The sequence below is a fragment of the Lissotriton vulgaris genome, chromosome 11 (assembly GCF_964263255.1).
Source record: "Lissotriton vulgaris chromosome 11, aLisVul1.2, whole genome shotgun sequence".
NCBI lineage: Eukaryota > Metazoa > Chordata > Amphibia > Caudata > Salamandridae > Lissotriton > Lissotriton vulgaris.
Window position 1 is genome coordinate 1,110,279,521 of NC_141699.1, and position 23,473 is coordinate 1,110,302,993.

Here is a 23,473-nt window from a genome sequence, read left to right on the forward strand (position 1 = left end):
TCATCACTAGTCTAGCCACATCAAGAACTTGTCAGCAGGGGGTAAGTGACTGGCAACACCTTTTCACTTTTCTGAGGACTTTGAAGAAGTGTGCCCGACCTCACACGACCTGTGCCAAGCACAGAGAGCGTGACTCAGCACTCTCACCTCCTCAGAACGGTAACGGGGTCAGGGGTCGAGGGTTGGCAGACCCTGGTACAGACTTCAGGCGGTTGTGACCTTTGAATCTCTGGGGTTCGTGCAGTGTCCGGGGCGGTGCCTGCTAGTTCATTCACATGCCACAACAAAGAAGCGATCACTTCACACCGATGTTATCCACCCTCCGCTGGCTTCCCTTCGAGGCTAGAGCTATCTACAAGACCGCTTGTATCACCCACAAAGCCTTGCACTCCTCCTCTCCCCGCTACCTGGCGAATAAACTGAAACTCTCTGGAGGCTCTAGACCTTCACGCAATGCGGAGAATCTACTGCTTGAACCTCCCACTTTCAAGAAGGAAAGAACAATGGCCCAATCCTTTTCAGGCAACGCAGTGAGAATCTGGAACTCCCTTCCGCCTCAGCTCCGGACCACCGCCTCCTCCCAGGCCTTCAAAAGGGACCTCAAAGTTCTCCTCCTCCAGAGACACCTCCAAAAGTAATTCACGTCCTCTTGTTATTTGGAGGAAGGCTTCCCACTACTGATAATTTCCACGACCATGGAAGTGCCTTCCCAGTGAATTCCTGGGTTTGGAGTGTCTGCCTCTTTGGAGTATTTTCCATGTACTTGTGTTTGGTGCCCTTTTGTAACATGCACACACCACTTTGCCATTGTAACACACGATTTGCTACCTCTCACATGTTTTTACCTTTGATACTGGCACAAGTGCCACCTCTGCCTACATAACGCTTGTTTTTGTGCCGGAGTGTCGAGCACCTTTTGCAGTATTATACCATGATACAAATGATTCTTTGTTTTCTCTTGTAGCCTGCACACTTGTCACTTTTTCCTCCTGTGCACTTTTTACTACCTCATGTATTTTTGGCTGCGCACAATTTTTACTACCTCATGTATTTTGTTTGCTCACAATTGTCACTATTACCTTTACTACCTCATGTATTTTTGGTTGCTCACAATTTTTACTACCTCATGTATTTTGTTTGCTCACAATTGTCACTTTTACCTTATGTAACGTAACGTATGCTTTTGCAATCTGTTCTTTTGTAATGTTTCTCATTATGTTTCATTTCTGTTCCTTTTGTGAAGCGCTCTGACACCTTCGGGTAAAGTCCGCGCTATATAAAAATGCATAAATAAAATAAAATAAATAAAAATAAACTGCAGGCACACAGGGCTGTGCACACAACCCCTGCGGGGGAGGGCTGTGCTGGGCTGTGCGGTGAAAGGGGCTGGGGGAGTGTCTGGGGGCAGCACGAGCCAGGCACAGTCACAACATAAGTTCATCCTTACCAGCAGCACTCCAGAGCTCCCACTCGACTGCTGCAGGAGAGGCAGGCAGCCGCTGCAGGCAGAGACAGGCAGCTGCTGCAGGCAGAGACAGGCAGCTGCTGAAGGCAGAGACAGGCAGCTGCTGCAGGCAGAGACAGGCAGCTGCTGCAGGAAAAGACAGGCAGCTGCTGCAGGAAGAGACAGACAGCTGCTGCAGGCAGAGACAGACAGCTGCTGCAGGCAGAGACAGGCAGCTGCTGCAGGCAGAGACAGGCAGCTGCTGCAGGCAGGGACAGGCAGCTGCTGCAAGAAGAGACAGGCAGCTGCTGCAGGAAAAGACAGGCAGCTGCTGCAGGCAGAGACAGACAGCTGCTGCAGGAAAAGACAGGCAGCTGCTGCAGGCAGAGACAGGCAGCTGCTGCAGGCAGAGACAGGCAGCTGCTGCAGGCAGGGACAGGCAGCAGCTGAAGGCAGAGACAGGCAGCTGCTGAAGGCAGAGACAGGCAGCCGCTGCAGGCAGAGACAGGCAGCTGCTGCAGGCAGAGACAGGCAGCTGCTGCAGGAAAAGACAGGCAGCTGCTGCAGGCCGAGACAGACAGCTGCTGCAGGAAAAGACAGGCAGCTGCTGCAGGCAGAGACAAGCAGCTGCTGCAGGCAGAGACACGCAGCTGCTGCAGGCAGGGACAGGCAGCTGCTGCAAGAAGAGACAGGCAGCTGCTGCAGGAAAAGACAGGCAGCTGCTGCAGGCAGAGACAGACAGCTGCTGCAGGAAAAGACAGGCAGCTGCTGCAGGCAGAGACAGGCAGCTGCTGCAGGCCGAGACAGGCAGCTGCTGCAGGCAGGGACAGGCAGCTGCTGCAAGAAGAGACAGGCAGCTGCTGCAGGAGAGACAGGCAGCTGTTGCAGGAGAGACAGGCAGCTGCTGCAGGCAGAGACAAGCTGCTGCTGCAGGCATAGACAGGCTGCTGCTGCAGGAGAGACAGGCAGCTGCTGCAGGAGAAAGAGGCAGTTGAAACCGACAGAGACAGGCAGCTGAAGCAGGCACACAGTGATGGGCAAGCCGAGGCCAAAGAAGGAGCTCCGGGCGCTCCTCAATGAAGGGGAGGAGAACGAGATGGTGAGTTTTACTTTCACTGCCACAAAGAAACTTTTGATCTATATCTGTGTCGCATGCGTGTGCAGTGCGCCTGTGCACTTGTGTGTTGTTGCTGCGTTGGAAACACATTTGCATATGACCAGATTATGTTTAGTGAAATATTTTTCAGGCACACTGACACTATTGACACATTTCTAAAGCCCACATTCGGCACTGCCGCTTTTTGCCGAATCTCGGCGACGGTGGGCGCCATCTTGAGGGAGGCAGGGAGAGCGCTCTAGTCGCGCCATACTCCCGCCCCCTTGGAATACTTAATCCGCATTTCCCTCGCGCTCGGTGCCCTACAGTAGCTCTCCCCGGTGAGGCAACTGGGGCTGCGAGCTGTGTTGTATCTCTGTTAATCGTGGTGAACGTGGTGAACCTCTGAAATAGCGCGTTTCACCATTGTAACTGCACCTGAGCGTTTTTAAGGAAATTGTTTTAACTGTTGTTCTTTACTTGGGGGGCTTGCCTAGATTTAAGGGGAAATATTTTTCAGGCACACTGACACTATTGACACATTTCTAAAGCCCACATTCGGCACTGCCGCTTTTGCCGAATCTCGGCGACGGTGGGTGCCATCTTGAGGGAGGCAGGGAGAGCGCTCTAGTCGCGCCATACTCCCACCCCCTTTTCTCCCTATATTATGTGTAGACCGGCCAGACGGCGCAGCGGGCTGGCGCAGCGGGCGCGCCGGACGCGCGCCGAAGTCGCGCCTAAGCCAAGCCCGTCTGCGCCCGTCCGCGACCGGACCGCGCCGGGCGCAGGGCATGCTGCCCGGTTGCAACACACCATCAGGTATGACAACAAATATCTACTGTCCTTACGTCCTCCACTCGCTTCCCACTGTTCTGACTGCCCCCCTATTGATCCCCTTACCAGCCCCCTTGTATGTCCCCGTTGTAAGTGGACTCCCCCTGTGCCTATATATGACGTTATTGACGTGCCTTCCCCCTTAAATAATCGTCTCACCCACTTCAAGGGAGGTCTTGTTAATGCCAGGTCTCTAGCCTGTCACTGCCAAGACGTGCATGACTTAATATTAAGTCACGAACTGGATGCACTGTTCATTACCGAAAGCTGGCTCAATGATTCCTCCAACCCCGATCTGGCTACTGCCCTCCCCCCTGACTTTACCATCTTCAGGCGGGACAGACCTTCTGGTCGCGGTGGCGGGGTCGCTCTAATCATTAAGGAAACTTTTCCCTGTCACACATTTGATCTATGCCACCTCAAGGATACTGAAGGCATGGGTTTTTCAATTAAAATCAATGCCTCTTCTTCTCTCTCGGGGGGGCTCTTATATCGTCCTCCTGGAAATCCTACTCCTTTCCTCAACTCTTTGGATGAGGCCCTCGGAGCACTCATGCTACAGTACCCCAACTTCACTCTTATAGGTGATATAAACCTACATATGGAATCGCTCACTGACCCCCATACCATCTCCTTCCTACACCCCTTAATCATCTTTGGACTTTCCCAACGAATCACTACTGCCACTCACAGTGCTGGACACACTCTTGATGGCATTTGCTCCAATCTCACAACCCTCTCCACGTCCTCCCCGTTACCTCAAATTTGGACCGATCATTATTTTATCCCGTTTGATATTATGATACCTCCTCCTACCCTACCCAGCACCAGGCGTACCTCAGCCCCCTTTACAGTCAACTGGAAGAAGGTGACCGAACGCATAAAGCTGGAGTCAAAACCGCTACCCCCATCCCCTATAGTAACTGGAGACGTTGAAACTGACTCCTGCAATTTCCATATCTGGATGAACCAAATTGTCTCGGCCAATACCGAGTCCAAAAACCATCAGGAAAAAGGTCCTAAGAAAAAACCCAATGCCCCCTGGTTCACTCAGACCTTATCCGATAGTCACCTTCTATGTCGGAGATTAGAAAGACACTGGAGACAAACATACGACACGGTCTCTAGAACATGTTATGTACAACAGAGGAAATTATACCTCGCTGACATAAAAACAGCAAAAAAGGAATATTTCACTAAGCTCATAACTGAAGCCCACCAAAACCAAAAAACTATCTTTACTATAGTTAAGTCCTTCACTCATCCGAAAGCCCTCACCATCGAAATACCCCCCTCAGAGAGCTTATGCAACTAAATTGCAGACTTCTTTGTTGACAAAATCGCCAACATCCAGAAAGATTTTCCTCCCCCTCCGACAAACCCCTTAGAGGTAACAGTTAACTATCCTCCTCTCTCCAGTTTTAAATCTGTCTCCCTGCAACAAACTAGCAAGGCAATTCGGGCCTGTAAATCAGGAGCGCCCACTGACTCCTGTCCTCCTGTCATTTTACATCACCTCATTGAGACAGTTAACCCTTAAATTAATGCTATTATTAATGAATTCCTCGAATCCGGACTTGTACCGGATGACTGGAAGAAGGCCACCGTAAAACCCTTGTTGAAAAAGCAGAACAAATCGCCAACGGACCTGACCAACATGCGCCCCATCTCCTTACTTCCTGTCCTCGGCAAAATCACGGAGCATTTAGTACATGAGGAGCTTAAAACATTTGCAGAGGCCCACAACATCCTGCACCCTCAACAATCGGGTTTTCGCTCCGGTCACTCCACCGAAACAGCTTTGATCGAACTTGCTGATTCCATCAAATTCCTGCAGGATGAGGGTAAGCAAGCTGTCCTCATCCTGCTTGACCTCACAGCAGCGTTCAACACTATCTCGCATGCCATCTTAATCAACAGAATGCGAGAGATTGGCGTGACAGACACAGCCTCGGCCTGGATTTCATCTTTCCTATCTAATAGGTCCCAGACTGTGTCCCTCGGTCCCTATCTATCCTGCGAAAAACTCATCACATCTGGAGTGCCCCAGGGGTCTATATTAAGTCCTCTATTTTTTAACATCTACATGGCACCCCTCCTAGCTGTGATAGAATCACATGGGATTCTTGTCACATCTTATGCTGACGACACTCAATTGGTCGTCACCATTGACAAACAGTGGACTGACGCAGACCTCCGGTTCAAAAACTGTCTCTCTGATGTTTTCAAATGGCTAAATACTAACCACCTTAGATGCAACAGTGCCAAGACAGAAATCATCCCACTGGGTAAAAATCTGTCTTTTTGTCCGAAAGACTGGTGGCCCTTAGGATCAGAAGCCCCTCCCAGTGCAGTACCATCAGCCCGGAACCTAGGCGTGCAATTCGATTCATCTCTCTCTTTCGATGACCACGTTAGGATTACTGCCGGTCGCTGTTTTGGACAAATAAAATCTCTGAAGAAATTCTTCGATTTCCTTCCAATTGCAGCCAGAAAGTCAGTCGCGGTAGCCCTCATTCTTTCCCGACTTGACTACTGCAATGGTCTTATGGCCGGAGTGAAAAAATCTACCCTCAGAAAGCTGCAGAGCATACAACATGCTGCAGCCAGACTGGTTTTACAACTCCCTAGAAGGTCATCAGCGTCTGCAGCACTAAATTCTCTGCACTGGCTGCCGTTGCATAAAAGAATCCTCTTTAAACTGCTCCTCACAGTTTTCAAAACCATGCAAAACACAGGGCCCCACTACTTTGCAAATCGTTTCACGCGCTATAATCCCCCGCGTTGCTTGAGATCCTCCGGGACAAATCTTGTCACGATCCCCAGATTCAAATACAAGACTAAAGGGGGGAAATCATTCACTGTTCTGGCAGCCAAAGCCTGGAACAACCTTCCTGCCAACCTTAGACTTATAGAAAATGAGAACAGTTTCAGAAAACTTCTCAAGACATGGGTCTACCAACAATCAGACTCCTCTGTTCTGGCTGCCATTTAGTTTCATTCTTTCATCACACCCCACTTTTTTCAGTTATCCTCTGCAGTTTGCTCAGCGCCATGATGCTCCCTTGGGAGCGAACGTCTGCGCTTTACAAATACACATAAATATCAAATAAATATCAAGTGCTCATAACGTGTTATACTTAGACCCTGGACACCCATGAACGTTCTCTAATCCGTTGTGTTCTGCAATATAATTGCAAGTCTGGAAAGGCGCCTGCAGCTGGCCCGAGCAGGAACGGGTAATCTGAACTAATGACAAACCGGCTGCAAAGGAGGTATTTCACACGGCAATAATATTCGTAGTTTTGGTTCTTGTTTGTTAAAGTGAACACACTTGGAACGGTCACAGCTACAAAGGCCTTTCCTCCCTGGGGTTTGTCACCCTGTGGCTGCCTGTGGTGGACTGGACTGCTGGGGAGTGAACACCCAGGTGTGATCTGAAGACAAGAGTAAAGGTGGAGATTCACTAAAGGGACACAAACAAGAACAGCAGGGTGCACTTTAAATGCCACCAGCCGCAGTGACAAGAAATGATGACATGTGATGAATCTTTTGGCGCGTGTGAATATACAGGATTTAGAATAAGGACGGGGAGGTTTGAAATATGCGTCAAGCTGAGGGAGAGAGAAGAGGAGGCAGCAGTGATGGGGCGAGGTTAGGAATAAAAGGTGGCTTGAAGCAAGAAGCATGCATATTGGGCATGAGGGCAGTGCACCAGTCAGAGCATTATACAGCATAAGGTATCCCTAGCATGTTCTTACCCAAGACTGCAAAAAGGTCATCTATTGATTGCACAGGGCTTTGGGAGGGCTCTCTGTAATTGCTTAGAAAGGACAAATATTGTCAGGTTAAAGGGAAGTCAGAAGCATGTTCAAGAGCCAGACTGCCTCGCAGTAAATGGATTCTAGAATAGAGAAAGGGTATTACTGCTAATGGATCTAAACAGCTATTTGCCAGTTTGCATTTTGGGAAGCTCCCTTTGGCAGCCTTGACCAGATGGGTAGGTAGAAGCAGTTGCTAAGAGAGCAAAAGGTGCATGTGAGTGCATGTATGTTTGCATGTCTGCATGTTGGTGCATGTGTGAGTTCATGTGTATATATGCGTCTGTGTGTTGGTATTTGCCAGTTTGCATTTTGGGAAGCTCCCTTTTGCAGCCCTGATCAGGAGGTTAGGTACAAGCAGTTGGTGAGGCAAGAACATGATCATGTGTGTGCATGTGCGCGTATTTGTGCAGCTGTGTGTTGGTGTGAGAATACGTTCGAGAGAGATTGTGAAGAAGTCTATCACTTCCGGTTCCTCTGCCCATGAGATTGCCTGGCCTGTGAGCCGATTGGACGCATATTATATCACAGGGCCCCTCAATTCAGGGGTCCTGGAAGGATATTTAGGGCCATTTGGAGGCTGAATGTTTAATCACAATAGACAGCACCATTTGGCTGAAAGTCCTTGGCTAGGACCCTTCTCTCCATCTTTCCTATATATTGCAAAGGAGGTTCCAGGTCACCCCTGCTTCAGAGATGGCGATCAAACCTGGTACCAACAAAATGCGAGTGGGTTCGGAAAATGAAGCAGGTTGGAAATAGTGAGCGCGTGTGTGCATTGCGAATTGGGAGGATTAAGAAGGTTGAGAAAGTCTGGGCGGCCCATTTTGATTACATTTTGAATAAGAGCTTACATTTTAAAGGCACTTCTAATATGCTGAGATTTTATCTGATGTTGCATTTGTTGACATATCTGTATATTTTATTGCACTTTATTGCACTATAGATACTTTAGCGTCTTTTTTGTAAGTAGTTGAAGTCGTTTTAACATCATGAAATGTTATCTATGGCACGTATGTTGATATTTCTGCATAGTTTATTGTACCTAATGGCCTATGAATACCTTAGCTTATTTTAAAACAGGCAGGCGACGTTGTATCCGATCTTCATTACGACAAAACACTATTAGCAGCCTTATTTAAGGCTACACTTTACCCAGACTTACATTTCAATGCATTATGGGCACTTTAGGTATCATCTTTTCAATGATGAAATGATATTGTATCTGGTATCTGCATCTGGTATCTGTATCTGGTATCTGTATCTGGTATCTGTATCTGCATCTGGTATCTGTATCTGGTATCTGCATCTGGTATCTGTATCTGGTATCTGTATCTGGTATCTGTATCTGCATCTGGTATCTGTATCTGGTATCTGCATCTGGTATCTGTATCTGGTATCTGCATCTGGTATCTGTATCTGGTATCTGTATCTGGCATCTGCATCTGGTATCTGCATCTGGTATCTGCGTCTGGTATCTGTATCTGGTATCTGCATCTGGTATCTGCATCTGGTATCTGTATCTGGTATCTGTATCTGCATCTGGTATCTGTATCTGGTATCTGCATCTGGTATCTGTATCTGGTATCTGCATCTGGTATCTGTATCTGGTATCTGTATCTAGTATCTGCATCTGGTATCTGCATCTGGTATCTGTATCTGGTATCTGCATCTGGTATCTGCATCTGGTATCTGCATCTGGTATCTGTATCTGCATCTGGTATCTGTATCTGGTATCTGCATCTGGTATCTGTATCTGGTATCTGCATCTGGTATCTGTATCTGGTATCTGTATCTAGTATCTGCATCTGGTATCTGTATCTGGTATCTGCATCTGGTATCTGTATCTGGTATCTGCATCTGGTATCTGCATCTGGTATCTGTATCTGGTATCTGCATCTGGTATCTGCATCTGGTATCTGCATCTGGTATCTGTATCTGCATCTGGTATCTGTATCTGTATCTGCATCTGGCATCTGCATCTGGTATCTTCATCTGGTATCTGTATCTGCATCTGGTATCTGTATCTGGTATCTGCATCTGGTATCTGTATCTGGTATCTGTATTTAGTATCTGCATCTGGTATCTGTATCTGGTATCTGCATCTGGTATCTGTATCTGGTATCTGCATCTGGTATCTGCATCTGGTATCTGCATCTGGTATCTGTATCTGGTATCTGCATCTGGTATCTGTATCTGGTATCTGCATCTGGTATCTGTATCTGGTATCTGTATCTGGTATCTGCATCTGGTATCTGTATCTGGTATCTGCATCTGGTATCTGTATCTGGTATCTGTATCTGGTATCTGCATCTGGTATCTGCATCTGGTATCTGTATCTGGTATCTGCATCTGGTATCTGCATCTGGTATCTGTATCTGTTATCTGCATCTGGTATCTGCATCTGGTATCTGCATCTGGTATCTGCATCTGGTATCTCCATCTGGTATCTGTATCTGCATCTGGTATCTGTATCTGGTATCTGCATCTGGTATCGGTATCTGGTATCTGTATCTAGTATCTGCATCTGGTATCTGTATCTGGTATCTGCATCTGGTATCTGTATCTGGTATCTGCATCTGGTATCTGCATCTGGTATCTGCATCTGGTATCTGCATCTGGTATCTGCATCTGGTCTCTAATGATTTTTCTAGCCCAATGCCATTCTGGATGTTATTCTGACCATGTAACTTTCTTGTAGCTGACTTTATACGCTGCATTGAAAGGCTCTATTATTGGGTATTTATATTGCGTTATATGGATGAATTTGTAACATTTTTGATGGATCTCAATTTAAACAAAAAAAGTAATAATACATTGTTAATTAATTATTACTTAATGAACTCCCCAACCTTTTCCCCCTACAAAACTAACAACCCGCAAATAACATATAAAAATCTCTGTATTAGCTAAACTACATATTAAATCTCAATCATAAATGAAAGAACATTAATACATTTTTCTTAATTAATGAATACCTTATTAACTTCCCACCCTACCCCACTACAAACCCAACAATTCACTGCAGCACTATAAATTACTATTACTAATTTCTAAACATTTCTGCATCACATTTCTACAGTTATATTTTAAAAACAACAAATTAAAAATAATATAAAAAATATTAACAAATAAATCTGGTATCTGTATCTGGTATCTGCATCTGGTATCTGTATCTGGTATCTGCATCTGGTATCTGTATCTGGTATCTGTATCTAGTATCTGCATCTGGTATCTGCATCTGGTATCTGCATCTGGTATCTGTATCTGTTATCTGCATCTGGTATCTGCATCTGGTATCTGCATCTGGTATCTGTATCTGCATCTGGTATCTGTATCTGGTATCTGCATCTGGTATCTGTATCTGGTATCTGCATCTGGTATCTGTATCTGGTATCTGTATCTAGTATCTGCATCTGGTATCTGTATCTGGTATCTGCATCTGGTATCTGTATCTGGTATCTGCATCTGGTATCTGCATCTGGTATCTGTATCTGGTATCTGCATCTGGTATCTGCATCTGGTATCTGCATCTGGTATCTGTATCTGCATCTGGTATCTGTATCTGCATCTGGCATCTGCATCTGGTATCTTCATCTGGTATCTGTATCTGCATCTGGTATCTGTATCTGGTATCTGCATCTGGTATCTGTATCTGGTATCTGTATCTAGTATCTGCATCTGGTATCTGTATCTGGTATCTGCATCTGGTATCTGTATCTGGTATCTGCATCTGGTATCTGCATCTGGTATCTGCATCTGGTATCTGTATCTGGTATCTGCATCTGGTATCTGTATCTGGTATCTGCATCTGGTATCTGTATCTGGTATCTGTATCTGGTTTCTGCATCTGGTATCTGTATCTGGTATCTGCATCTGGTATCTGTATCTGGTATCTGTATCTGGTATCTGCATCTGGTATCTGCATCTGGTATCTGTATCTGGTATCTGTATCTGGTATCTGCATCTGGTATCTGCATCTGGTATCTGAATCTGGTATCTGTATCTGGTATCTGCATCTGGTATCTGCATCTGGTATCTCCATCTGGTATCTGTATCTGCATCTGGTATCTGTATCTGGTATCTGCATCTGGTATCTGTATCTGGTATCTGCATCTGGTATCGGTATCTGGTATCTGTATCTAGTATCTGCATCTGGTATCTGTATCTGGTATCTGCATCTGGTATCTGTATCTGGTATCTGCATCTGGTATCTGCATCTGGTATCTGTATCTGGTATCTGCATCTGGTATCTGCATCTGGTCTCTAATGATTTTTCTAGCCCAATGCCATTCTGGATGTTATTCTGACCATGTAACTTTCTTGTAGCTGACTTTATACGCTGCATTGAAAAGGTTCTATTATTGGGTATTTATATTGCGTTATATGGATGAATTTGTAACATTTTTGATGGATCTCAATTTAAACAAAAAAAGTAATAATACATTGTTAATTAATTATTACTTAATGAACTCCCCAACCTTTTCCCCCTACAAAACTAACAACCCGCAAATAACATATAAAAATCTCTGTATTAGCTAAACTACATATTAAATCTCAATCATAAATGAAAGAACATTAATACATTTTTTTAATTAATGAATACCTTATTAACTTCCCACCCTACCCCACTACAAACCCAACAATTCACTGCAGCACTATAAATTACTATTACTAATTTCTAAACATTTCTGCATCACATTTCTACAGTTATATTTTAAAAACAACAAATTAAAAATAATATAAAAAATATTAACAAATAAAAGTATTATCATTAAAATACAATGTTTTAAAAATTATACTAGTGAAAAAGATATTAAAAACCCCAATATTATTGAAAACGATATTACCTCAAACAACAATATTCTTATCAAGGATACTTGTGCATCACAATATTCGTGTGTCACAATATTTAATTTTCGATATTTCTATCTCCCGATATTAAAAAATCAATATTTTGTCTTAGCACATTTTTTTTGTCATGGTTTGTTTAAAACATTTTTGTCTAGGGTGTGACGGACCGTCAACAATATTGAATAAAATCATGCAGTAAAAGCAAAAATATTTCTTTGGTCCTTTGCACTGAAAAGAACTACTTTGTGTGCTAATGTACTCTTGTGAAATAGTAGAAATCCATCACTCACAGTGAAGTTAATTAAGGGCTGAAGTGGGCTGATCCAGTTCCCCATGTTGCAAGCTGCAGTGAGCAAAAGAAACATGGTTGCACGACGGTGCAACGCTGGTAAATACATCGGGGCAGATTTATGTTGGACTTGCGCCACGTTTGTTTCACGCAACGGCGGCGTAAACGTGGCGCATTCCTGTGACCCATTTACAACGTGACGCATCTAGGCAGATGCGTCACGTTGTAAAGTCCTGCGCCACATGTGGGCGTTCCGGCGCAGGGTGGGCGTTCCGGGGCAGGTGCAACTCGCAAAAGTGGCTGAGTGAAATCTACGAGATTTCACTCAGGCGCTTTTAGGCCAATGCTGCGTCAAAACCCTGCGCCTCCTTGAAGCAGGCGTAAGGCTTGATGCAGCATTGGACAGATAGGGCACCCCCGAGCCTTGCTGGAGCTGCGTCGCGCTTGCGACGCAACTCCAGCAATGCGCCACCTGTACGGCACAGATGCGTCACGCCGTTTTTGCCCCATGGTGCGCCGCATTGTAAATGCGGCGCACCATGGGTGGCGGAGCTGCTGTGCACAATAACTGGCGCATCCCTGGGGATGCGCCAGTTATTGTAAATCTGCCCCTTTGCATGCATTTGCCTCGCATTTTTAAGCATCCAAGTTTTTACCGCGATTATGCATTTACATCGCATGTCAATACCATGCATTGTTATTCTATTTAAAAACAATGTATTTGTGAGGGAGGACCCCCCACTGAAGTTACCTTAAATTTGTGGTATTGGTATGCGATGTAAATGCATAATCGCGGTAAAAAAGGCGTGCTAAAAAATGCGAGGCAAATGCATGCAATGTGTTTCCTTCTTTGCACAGGCTGTTTCCCAAGAAAAATGTGCCTGACATATATATGATTCTGGTAAAATGAAAAGGCCTGGGCTAGTGCCAGACTCAAAAGGCCATGCGGCTGGAATATTTACATTGCGCGAGAGTCAGTTCAAATGCAGTGTTGCTGAGATAAAATTACAGGGTATTGTACGAGGTGTGACGTATAGCACAAACATTCACTCTCTATTTCGAACCATGCACTGTTTGTGGAAGGGAATTCTGAGACATCATAAGTGAAGCAGATGGTGAGCATGTCTCCCTGAGCATTTTTTATTTATGTGTTCCCTTTTCTTTCTCTTTGTCTCCTATCTCTGTGTGCACTCTCTTCCTCTTACTTTCTCTCCTCCAACTTTTTTTCTATGTGTCGCCTGTTCCTTTAAAGCCACTGTGCACTTTTTATTCTTCTTCCTTGTTCTTTCTTGCGTCGTATTTTTCCATGCGTAAGTCACTATTTGTTCCTCTCCTTTCTCTTTCTCCCTCTCTACAAACTTCGGGGTATATTCGGGGTATATTATCAAGAAGGGCGTTAAAAATTATCGCCTGGTTAGCGGCAGAAAACTGTCGCTAAAACGGCGATAATGGGCTTGATAATTTGCCCTTGAGAATTCCAATATAAGTCCATCTTCTGGTGTGAACATGGGCTACTATTGGAATTCTCCAGGGCATATTATCAAGCCCATTATCGCCGCATTAGCGTTCTTGATAATATGCCCCTTCCTCTTTTTATTTCTCGTCTACCAGATAGCATTCGCTGTCTGGTTGCGAAGAGACCTATTGTCAGCTTCCACTGGGATTAGAGACCACCCATTGCTTATCATTGGTTGGGTTTATTATCACTCTTGTTTGCGTACTTTTGATTCATTAGTTTGTGTGAGCCTTCCTTCCACTTGATGTGTTTGTCCCTGCGCCTCATTACTCGTGTCCTTCCACTGCTTGCTTATCAGTTACCATATTCTTTTCTTTTGGTGAAGCGCTCTGAGAGCGTCTATATGTTTTCCAGCTACATACGTTCTTCTGTTCAGCCCATGCTGTGCACTGTGTTTCTCTGTTGACTGTTCTTCTCACAAATTGCAGCCCGCCAGTTTGTCTTAAAAGTGTTTTATGCAACTTTTACTATTTTATCATTAATTTACTGATTGTTAGACCTGTAAGCCTTAGGGTGGTCTTCTCCCAAACATTTTGTCTTCATTCTCCATGTAGGAAATTAGGTTTTGCTTGGGTTTCACCCCGAGAGAAATTGAGCTTGCTGGTTAAGGAGAGTTTCTACCCCCTCTCTGGGATGAACATAAGGAATATCAGGTGTCCACTTCAGCTGTCACAGACTTTAGTAGGATATAAGTGAACTTTCCTGCCAAAGCTATTCGCTGTTTCGGCAGCACATATGCTAGGTCAACAAACCTTGTGCATGCTTGTTTTTATGTGTGCATGCACGACGCCCAGCAGGCGTTGCAATGTGTCTTCCCGAAATGTCCATCCCATCATGTTTGTCAAGTTCATCATTACTGCTGTCCAGTATCATGCAATGGCCTGGCAGTCCCATACCATTTGGTAGAAGTCCGCCTCCAGAATGAGGCACCTAGGGCACCTGGTTGTTGAGGTCAGGAACATGCGATGTATGCACAGCGGTGTGAGGTATGTCTGGTGTATGTAGATAAACATGTGTGTACTTCAGGCAAGGGTTTTTGGATAGCCTTCATGTGTGTTTGAGAGCTGCAGTCCACTGCGTGTTGGTGAGTTCTTGACCAAACATGGCTATCAATGTGTCTAAAAATGCTTTATATTATACCATAATCATCTGTCGGTGTTCCGGTTCTTTTTGTTGTGGTCCCAATAGTGTTCCTATCTTGGTTATAAGTGCATCATAGGCTAAAAATTGACCCTCATTCATGGTAGTTTATTCTTGTAATTGCTGGGAAGTCATTTGTGTTTTGTGGGCATTGTGGTCTCCTAGTATGGTGAGGCTTGCCTCCTCCCATGGTCCTTTGTGGTTATGTTCAGTTATTTTGGAGAGGCTCAGCAGGGTCCGTGGTGGGATGTGTTGTGTGTAAGGTGGCATATTTTGCTTAATGTGTCTGTATTTGTGCCAGCACTTCTTAGCGGCTTTCTGCAGTCAGCCCGGATGTGATGTGGGATGCCTAGGGTCCATTAACCAATCTATTATTGCGTCATTTCCCCTTGATCACGTTTGGTGTTGCACTCTGGCGTATCGCTGTCCGCTAGCCAGTGTGACGTCACAGTAGCTGAGCTGCCGTGTAGTACAGCTCATAGCTTGGAGCCCCTTACCTCCCTCATTCCAAAGGAGAGTAGTTTGTGGAGTGTGACTCCCCAGATTATTTCTATAAGAATTGAGTCCAATTCCCTGAATAAGCACCAGGGTGGGTCAACCGGGAGGGTCTCGAAGTGGGAAGCAGCCTGGTTATGACAAGCACTTTAGCAACCGCAACCCTGCCCATTGGTGATAGTGGCAGAAAGCCCCAGAATGACAGAGAGCCGGACATCACTGCTCCCAAACTCCCTTGCACCAGATCCTCATCAGTATGGTACATGGTAACCCCCAAGTACTTGAAGGTTTTTTGTTTGCCACTCCAGCATCAACCAGGCAGTGTTTCTTGCTATAGATGTTTGAGTTTGCGCATGCCATACAGGCAAGTTTGTTCCAATTTAGCCTCAGTTCAGAAGCCCTGCAAAATTTGTCTACGGCCACAATCACCTGGGGTAGATCTGCCTGCACATTCCTGAGGTACACCAATGTATCATCAGTGTATAATCACATGGCCTCCCAAGTGTGGCCGCTTGGTATGCTCCATGTTGGGCCCTGCAAATAGAACAGACCTGCGAGAGGCTTCATGGCTAAAACAAAAATTATCAGCTACAGAGGGCGCCCTTGCCAAGTGCCTCTGTGCACTTCAGAAGAAGGTGAGATCTCAGTGCCAGTATGGACTCGGGCTACCAAGTCAGGGTATGGTGGACTTATCAAGCAAAGTATTTTTGAGCCTTGCACCATTAGCCTCAATATGTTCAAATAAATAGGGCCACCCCCAGGTGCTGAAGGCCTTCTCTACCTCCAGTGAGAGCACTGTGTAGAGAAACAGCTTTTTGATGTTCTCTTCCATCAGTCAGAAGAGGCTTTGTAAGTTTAGGAATGCGTTATTCCTGGGTATAAAACCATTTTGATCTTAGTGGACCAACGTAGGAAGTCAGGGGAACAGCCTGTTTCCAAGGACCTTCTCAAATACCTTGTAATCAGTGTTAAGGAGGGACAGTGGTTGATAAACGCATACCTTCAGGGCAGGTCTCTAATAGGCTTTTTAGGTCTCGTGACCTACAATGCGCGCAAGCGCATTGAGGGAGCGAGAATTCAAGTAGCCAAAATCATCGTCAAACCAAGGGCTTTCTGCTGCAGTTTTGTTTAAGTTCACGTGAACCACGTGACCAAACAAGCACGCGCATCAGCCTCCCTCCCTCCTATCAGCCGTACTTTCAGTTTCCCGGCCGCTCATCTTCGCAGCACATCAAAGGGCTTCGCCCAGCGTGCGCTCTGCGGCTTCTCGGCTTCTCCTCCCCTAATTATTCTTGGATGGCCCAGCACCTCCCCTCTCTCCCCACACACAGCCTTCCTTGGATTTCTCCTCCCCCTCCCCAGCCAGCTTCCCCCAGGCCGTGTTCCCTCCCCTGCTACCCCATCCTCACGATGCGTTATAATTCTGCTTGTTACCGTACTTTTGCACGATGTCGCTATAAATTGATCCTTTATTGTTATCTACATAAATCTGCCACTAGCGTAGGGTACACAAGTCCAATCGCAAGCATCTCTTGCGCTCTGCTCAGGTTGTGCTTTTGTTGTGTACAGCACGTTGGCACAATATGGCTATAATACACTGGCTTACTTAAGAATTAGTGTATTATACTCGCTCGTACTGTCACCTTTATTAGCGTACTTTTGCATGATGTCGCTATAAATTGATCCTTTATTGTTATCTACATAAATCTGCCACTAGCGTAGGGTACACAAGTCCAATCGCAAGCATCTCTTGCGCTCTGCTCAGGTTGTGCTTTTGTTGTGTACAGCACGTTGGCACAATATGGCTATAATACACTGGCTTACTTAAGAATTAGTGTATTATATTCGCTCGTACTGTCACCTTTATCTGTACAGCGCCCCTCCCCCCCGCTCCTAGCGCCCTCGCACATTCTCTACTGCAATCAAATTTCTCCACAGCACCTAACCCCCGCATTGTCCTCCCAGCCCCCGCGAAAGTAAACACCCATCCAAATCGGCCCTAGAAGGATGAAAGGCCTGTGTCTGACGTCCTTCTAACTGAAGCACCAGCCCCCTCCCTCAACCTCTGCTCCGGCGCACACTCGACTCCAAACAGCTTCAGACGCTCCATGCTTAAATCCCCCCTGCATGCCCGCCCTCACTGTCCATAGTTAAGTTCTGCTAGGCAACCTGGCAGCCCTCATCGAATCCCTGTTGTCTGTTATTTTAATACACTTTCTGCTATTAAATTTTATAATATTGGTTTGCGCTCGCACACCCTGGCGGGCCTGATCAAATCCCTGTTTTCTTTTGAAACTCTTTTGTAACTTGACCCCGACACTTTCCTCTTGTAACACACTCTTTACTACCGCTTACTTATTTTTATGTTGGAACTTGCACAAGTGCCACCATCGCCTACGTAACGTTAACGCTTGTTCTTGAGAGTCTGCATATATATTGCGGTATTATACTTCTGGTTGTAGTTTTTGTTTTCTCTCGTAACCTGCACACATGTCACTCTTCCTCATGTATTGCACCGTTTGCTACCTCATGTATGTACAGCGCCCCCCCCCCCACACCCACTCCCATCGCCATCCCACAACCGCTCCCATCGCCCTTGCACATCCGCACATTCTTTACTGCAATCAACTTTATCAACCTCGTTCGACCCCCCCGCATAGTTCTCCCCGCGCCCGCGGCAGTAAACACCTCCTAATCGGCCCTAGAAGGATGAAAGGCCCGTGTTTGACGTCCTTCTAACTCGAGCACCAGCCCCCTCCCTCAACCTCTGCTCCGGCGCACAGTCTCCTCCAAACAGCTTCAGACGCTCCATGCTTAAATCCCCCCTGCATTCCCCCCCCCTCACTGCCCCTAGTTTGCAGCGTCAGGAGACGCTCACAATTTACATTACAGCGAAAATGGGCGAATGCTGTTATCCTGTGCACTGCTCACAGATAACCTACCCTCCATTTCTGACCCTGCATTTTGGCTACTGTTACGGAATAGAATTCCTCATGCATTAACCCCATAACTACTGCCCCCCCTACACCCCCCCCCGCTGTGACCACCCATCCGTAACTTTCACGGACTGTCCCTGAATTAACCCAGTCCGCTGTCCGTGATGAAGATTTCGACAGACGGCATTTGCCTGTAATTTTAGGCCTTTGTGCTGAAAGACCTATGTTATAAATGCCTCGGCTGCCCGAGGCATTTTGTGGTCTCGTGTGCTTTCTGACCCTGCATTTTGGCTACTGTTACGGAATAGAATTCCTCATGCATTAACCCCATAACTACTGCCCCCCACTGTGACCACCCATCCGTAATTTTCACGGACTGTCCCTGAATTAACCCAGTCTGCTGTCCGTGATGAAGATTTCGACAGACGGCATTTGCCTGTAATTTTAGGCCTTTGTGCTGAAAGACCTATGTTATAAATGCCTCTGCTGCCCGAGGCATTTGTGGCCTCGTGTGCTGTGATCAGAAGGGAGGGGCAGTTACATAAACAAGAAACAAGCTTTCTCGCCAGGGTGCCAGGTGCCTGAAAAGAAATGTAGATTAATGCATTTGGTTTGTCACTCACAACCCCCCACACACACACAACCCCCCCCACACACACACACAACCCCCCCCACACACACACACACAAACACACACAACTACACTTACACACAGCCCACTCACACATTTCCCACTCACACACTGCCCTTTCACACACTGCCCCCTCACACACTGCCCCCTCACGCACTGCCCCCTCACACACCGCCCCCTCACACACCGCCCCCTCACACACAACCCCACACACACACAACCCCCACACACAACCACACACACACACAACCACACACACAGACACACATAACCACACACACACACACACACACAAGGATAGCATAGCATAGCATAGCAAAACAAAACATAGCATAGCATAACAAAACATAGCATAGCATAACAAAACATAGTATAGCATAACTAAACACATACACTCCAAATACCACTCAGTGACACATAATTACGCGCAACCATTCAACAACAACTGGTTTAAATATGTTCTCTCAATGTTTCAAGCTTTATTACAAATGTCACAAAAAGATGTTAATATTTCACTTCTGTTATTGGATTTTCATCACAATAAAATACACTGAACATAATCTTCACAAAAGTTATTTACAAAAGTTTAAGCTATTTCCATTATAAATTAAAATCACTTTTATTTAAGTATTAATTATTTAAAACAATTAAAAGCCATTGTAATTTGTAATATCAATACATCTAAGTCACGTAAATACAAACCAGTTGCATTACAAATACTATAGGTGTCACATTTGCGAAAGTTATAACTATTGGCATTGTAAATGACAAAGCGATTAATTTAGCTATTTTCAAAACCAACACATAAATAAAAAAAAAATTGCATTTACAAGACCAATAGCTCAAACTTTCCTACTGGGAGACCTATTGGCCAATAGGTCTCGCAGTAGGAAAGTTGGAGCTATTACAATTGCAAATAACAATGCCTTTTATTTTTGTTTTCATTTTAAAAACATAAAGGGCTTTGTCATAATACATCTAAGTCACAAATACAAAACATGTTGCATTACAAATGCTACAGGTGTCACATTTGCGAAAGTTATAACTATTGGCATTGTAAATGACAAAGCTATTAATTTAGATATTCTCAAAAACAACACATAAATAAAAAAATTGTAATTTACAAGACCAATAGCTCAAACTTTTCCTAATGCGAGACCTATTGGCAACGCCAGTGCTTGTTTATGATAACCATCATAGCCTCCCGTAGGGATCTCAGGAAGGTGCCTCCTCTTAGGCCTATTGATAGATTCAGAGCAGTTTTGGGAATAAAGTGGCTCTGTAGTCGGAGTAAAACTCCATGTGAGCCTGTCCATCCCAGGAGTTTGTTTACACACAATCTGGTTAATTGTGAGGCCAGTTCCCTCAGTCGTCAGTGCTTCGTCTAGGGTATGCCTCTGTATAGGGTTAAATTCGGGGATTGGCAATTTTTTCAGATGCTCGCCTAAATGGAGGTCCTCCAAATCCGATAGAGACATGTGAAGTATGTTAGGAAGGCCTGGTTGAAATCTGTTTGCATGTTTAATATCTTACCGGTCAGGGATCCGAAGGCATTTATGGGGGTTTTTGGGACTCCGACCTGCTGATACCTGACCCTCACAGTCCCTTTCTACATGATGTCTAGCACCATATTCTGCATGGTCCAAAGTTGTTAATCTGGTCCAACTCCATGTGTTCTTTTTGGAGAGGACCAATTATGTCCTCATTCCATGCAGCTACCCCAGCCTGTATTTCTGCTCTTTGTATTGTTTGTTCAAGGCTGAGGATCTGTGTTTGCAAGGTTTGATTGCCATCTTGATACAGAGGCCACATGTGACAGCCTTAAAGGTGTCCCACTCTATCCCTGTCATAGAGGCAGTCCCTTTGTTATCCTCAAAGTAGGTGGAAATATGTGTGCTCATGGTGTCCCTGAAAACTCTGTCCTGTAGGGCAAGGGCATACAGCCTCCAGGTGGGCATTGGAGCATGTTGTCTACCCCATCTAATCATCATTTTGAGGGCGTTGGGATCTGACAGCGTGTGGCCTAGATATTCAGTGGACAAGGCGAAGGATGCCATTGAATGGTTGCACAGGAAGAAGTCAATTCTCATGTGGAATTGGTAAACTGGTGAGAAGAAGGACTATTCTTGTATGTATGATGCAATTGATGCCAGATTTCACTCATCTTGGTGAGCGTGAGCCAGTCCTGTAATGCCTGAGTCATTCTGATCACATTTGTTCCCTGCAGCGGGGGAATTATCTATCTAAATTGGTGTCATGGACTGCATTAAAGTGCCCACCCCAAATGCTTGTCATCTCCAGGGCTTATATCAATGTGGGAGGGATTCTCCATAGGAATTTGTGCTGGTTGCTATTAGATGCATAGAGTGCAAGGAGGGTGATCAGAACCCCATCTCACAATCCTTTGACTGATACATTTCTCCCCTCACGGTCAATTTCAGTGCGACGTGTAACTAGTGGCACCATCGGGGTGATCCAGATAAGTGCCACTCTTGCATATGGTGAATATGATGTGCCAATAACCTGGCCACTCGACCTGTGGTGCAATTTGGTGAGTTCTGTTGTGAAATTATGTGTTTCTTGCAAGAAAGCAATGTGGATCTCTCGGTGCTGCAGGTCACAAGGCTGTATGTTGGCCATAGCATAGATGGATGTGAGACCATAGCATATGCAAGCTGGTTACAGTTCGAGCAAGTCCATTATCCCCCCCTCACCTTCTGAATTCCCCTCCCCCAACTCATACACTATGTGCTGTTGCAGTTCCATGGAAAGAAAACCAAAAATTAACACTCTGACTCCCACTTCCTGGTTGAGACACCAACAAGCTTGCAACCTTACATTGAACGTAATGTGTAAACAATTAATCTGTTACATCTGGATTCGGGTGGGGTTGTCATGTCAATATTGACTTTGGTGGCTCTGGTCCGTGTGAGTTCAGTCGAAGTACAAGTCCTCCTATAACCACAGTACTCGACCACCCCCACACACCCAGAGACACCTGTGCTTTCCATCATTGTACTCAGTTCCAAACAGCCCACTTTGGGATCACACTATTGTCTCCTGGGTCATATCACCTGGCCTGATATGAGAAAGGGGCCCATTTGCCATTTTTCTGGTATGTTCTCCATGGCTAGGGCCAACTCTTGGTCCGCCGATGTGACCCCTGAGGTGGAAGAGACAGATAGGGCTGCTTCGAGATCCCAATTTTGCCACAGCCCTGGCTTATTCGCGTCTGGTAGCCTTTGGAAGGCCTACATGGTCCCTATCATGATCGGGGACACTCTTTTCTTTGTGTGGCAGGGCAGATTCCGAGACTGGTAACACACCCTACTTCTCCAACCAGTCCCAGGCCCACTGCTATGTCGAAGAATACCTTGGTGTCTGCATCTACCATTCACAGTGTGGCTGGAAGTATTAGCTCAAGTTGACCCAGCTTCTGCTTGACCGACATAAAGGATTCTAGGAGGGGGTGCTCTTCAGCCATGTAGTTTGGGGATTTATTTACTGTGCCATTATCAGTTTTCCATGGACCCTTGTTCGTTGCAACTTGTAGAATATGGTTTTGGTCCCGGAGTCAGGCCACTACCGGCTGTGGCAGGGATCCTGGGGGGTACCCTGCCTAGGACCCTATGTGCCCTCTGTATTGAGTAGAAGGTCGACCTCCTGCCACCAAGTATCAAGGAGCCATTGTTCAATGAAAGGTTCCATATTAGGACCCTAGGGCCCCTCCAGGATTCTCATTAATCTGATATTATTTTGGCATATTCGTCCCTATGTTTCTTCCACCCTGTCTCTCAGCTTTGCAAACTCCTCCTGCAGGGCCTTGATGTGTGCCTGCATCTCAATCAATATGGGGCACATTTCTTCTAAAACAGGCTTGTTCGTCTCTACCATGTCCCTGAGGTTACCCTGATCTGCTCGAAGCAGCCCCATATCTATAGTTAAGTTGTCCAGTTTACATTCAAGTGTGTCCTTCAAGTCTTTAATGGGTCACGTTAGATTGTCAAAGTGCTTTCCTTGAGCTTATGAGCTCTTCAAGGCAGATGTCCATGGAGCCTCTTGTTGGGTGGAGTGGGTGGCGAGTCTCCCTCCACTCTCTCTATCTCCCCTTGGGTGGTCGTTGCTTTACCATCCTGGTATTGATGTGAGTCTAGGAGGGTGTGAGTCTGGAGGACCTGGATAGTGGAGCATGCAACCCCCAGCCCAATAGGACAAACCTGTCCTGGCACGAGGGAGCACTGGGAAGCCCTCCCTCTTTGCCCCCGTTATTCCTTCCTTCTTTGTGCTTATATGTGAAGGGAGGAATTCAGTACTAGTGTGTCCCACTGGGTTTTCATCACCAGGCCACTCGCTGTGCCACAGAGGTGATTGTTTCCCTGCCTTCCATGTGGGAGGGGGAAGTCAGCACATGCAGGAC

At 45.9% G+C, this 23,473-nt stretch overlaps 1 protein-coding gene across 1 annotated transcript in view; it reads left to right on the forward strand.

Annotated features, from left to right (window-relative positions):
- Nucleotides 1-2,436: 2,436 nt before the first annotated feature.
- The window catches only part of LOC147684258 (putative cation-transporting ATPase 13A4), a 415,657-nt gene continuing 394,620 nt past the window's right edge, over nt 2,437-23,473 (forward strand). The window contains exon 1 of the mRNA XM_086944655.1: nt 2,437-2,543. Coding sequence (XP_086800781.1) covers nt 2,478-2,543 — 66 coding nt within the window. The 5' untranslated portion in view covers nt 2,437-2,477. The remainder of the gene's footprint in view (nt 2,544-23,473) is intronic.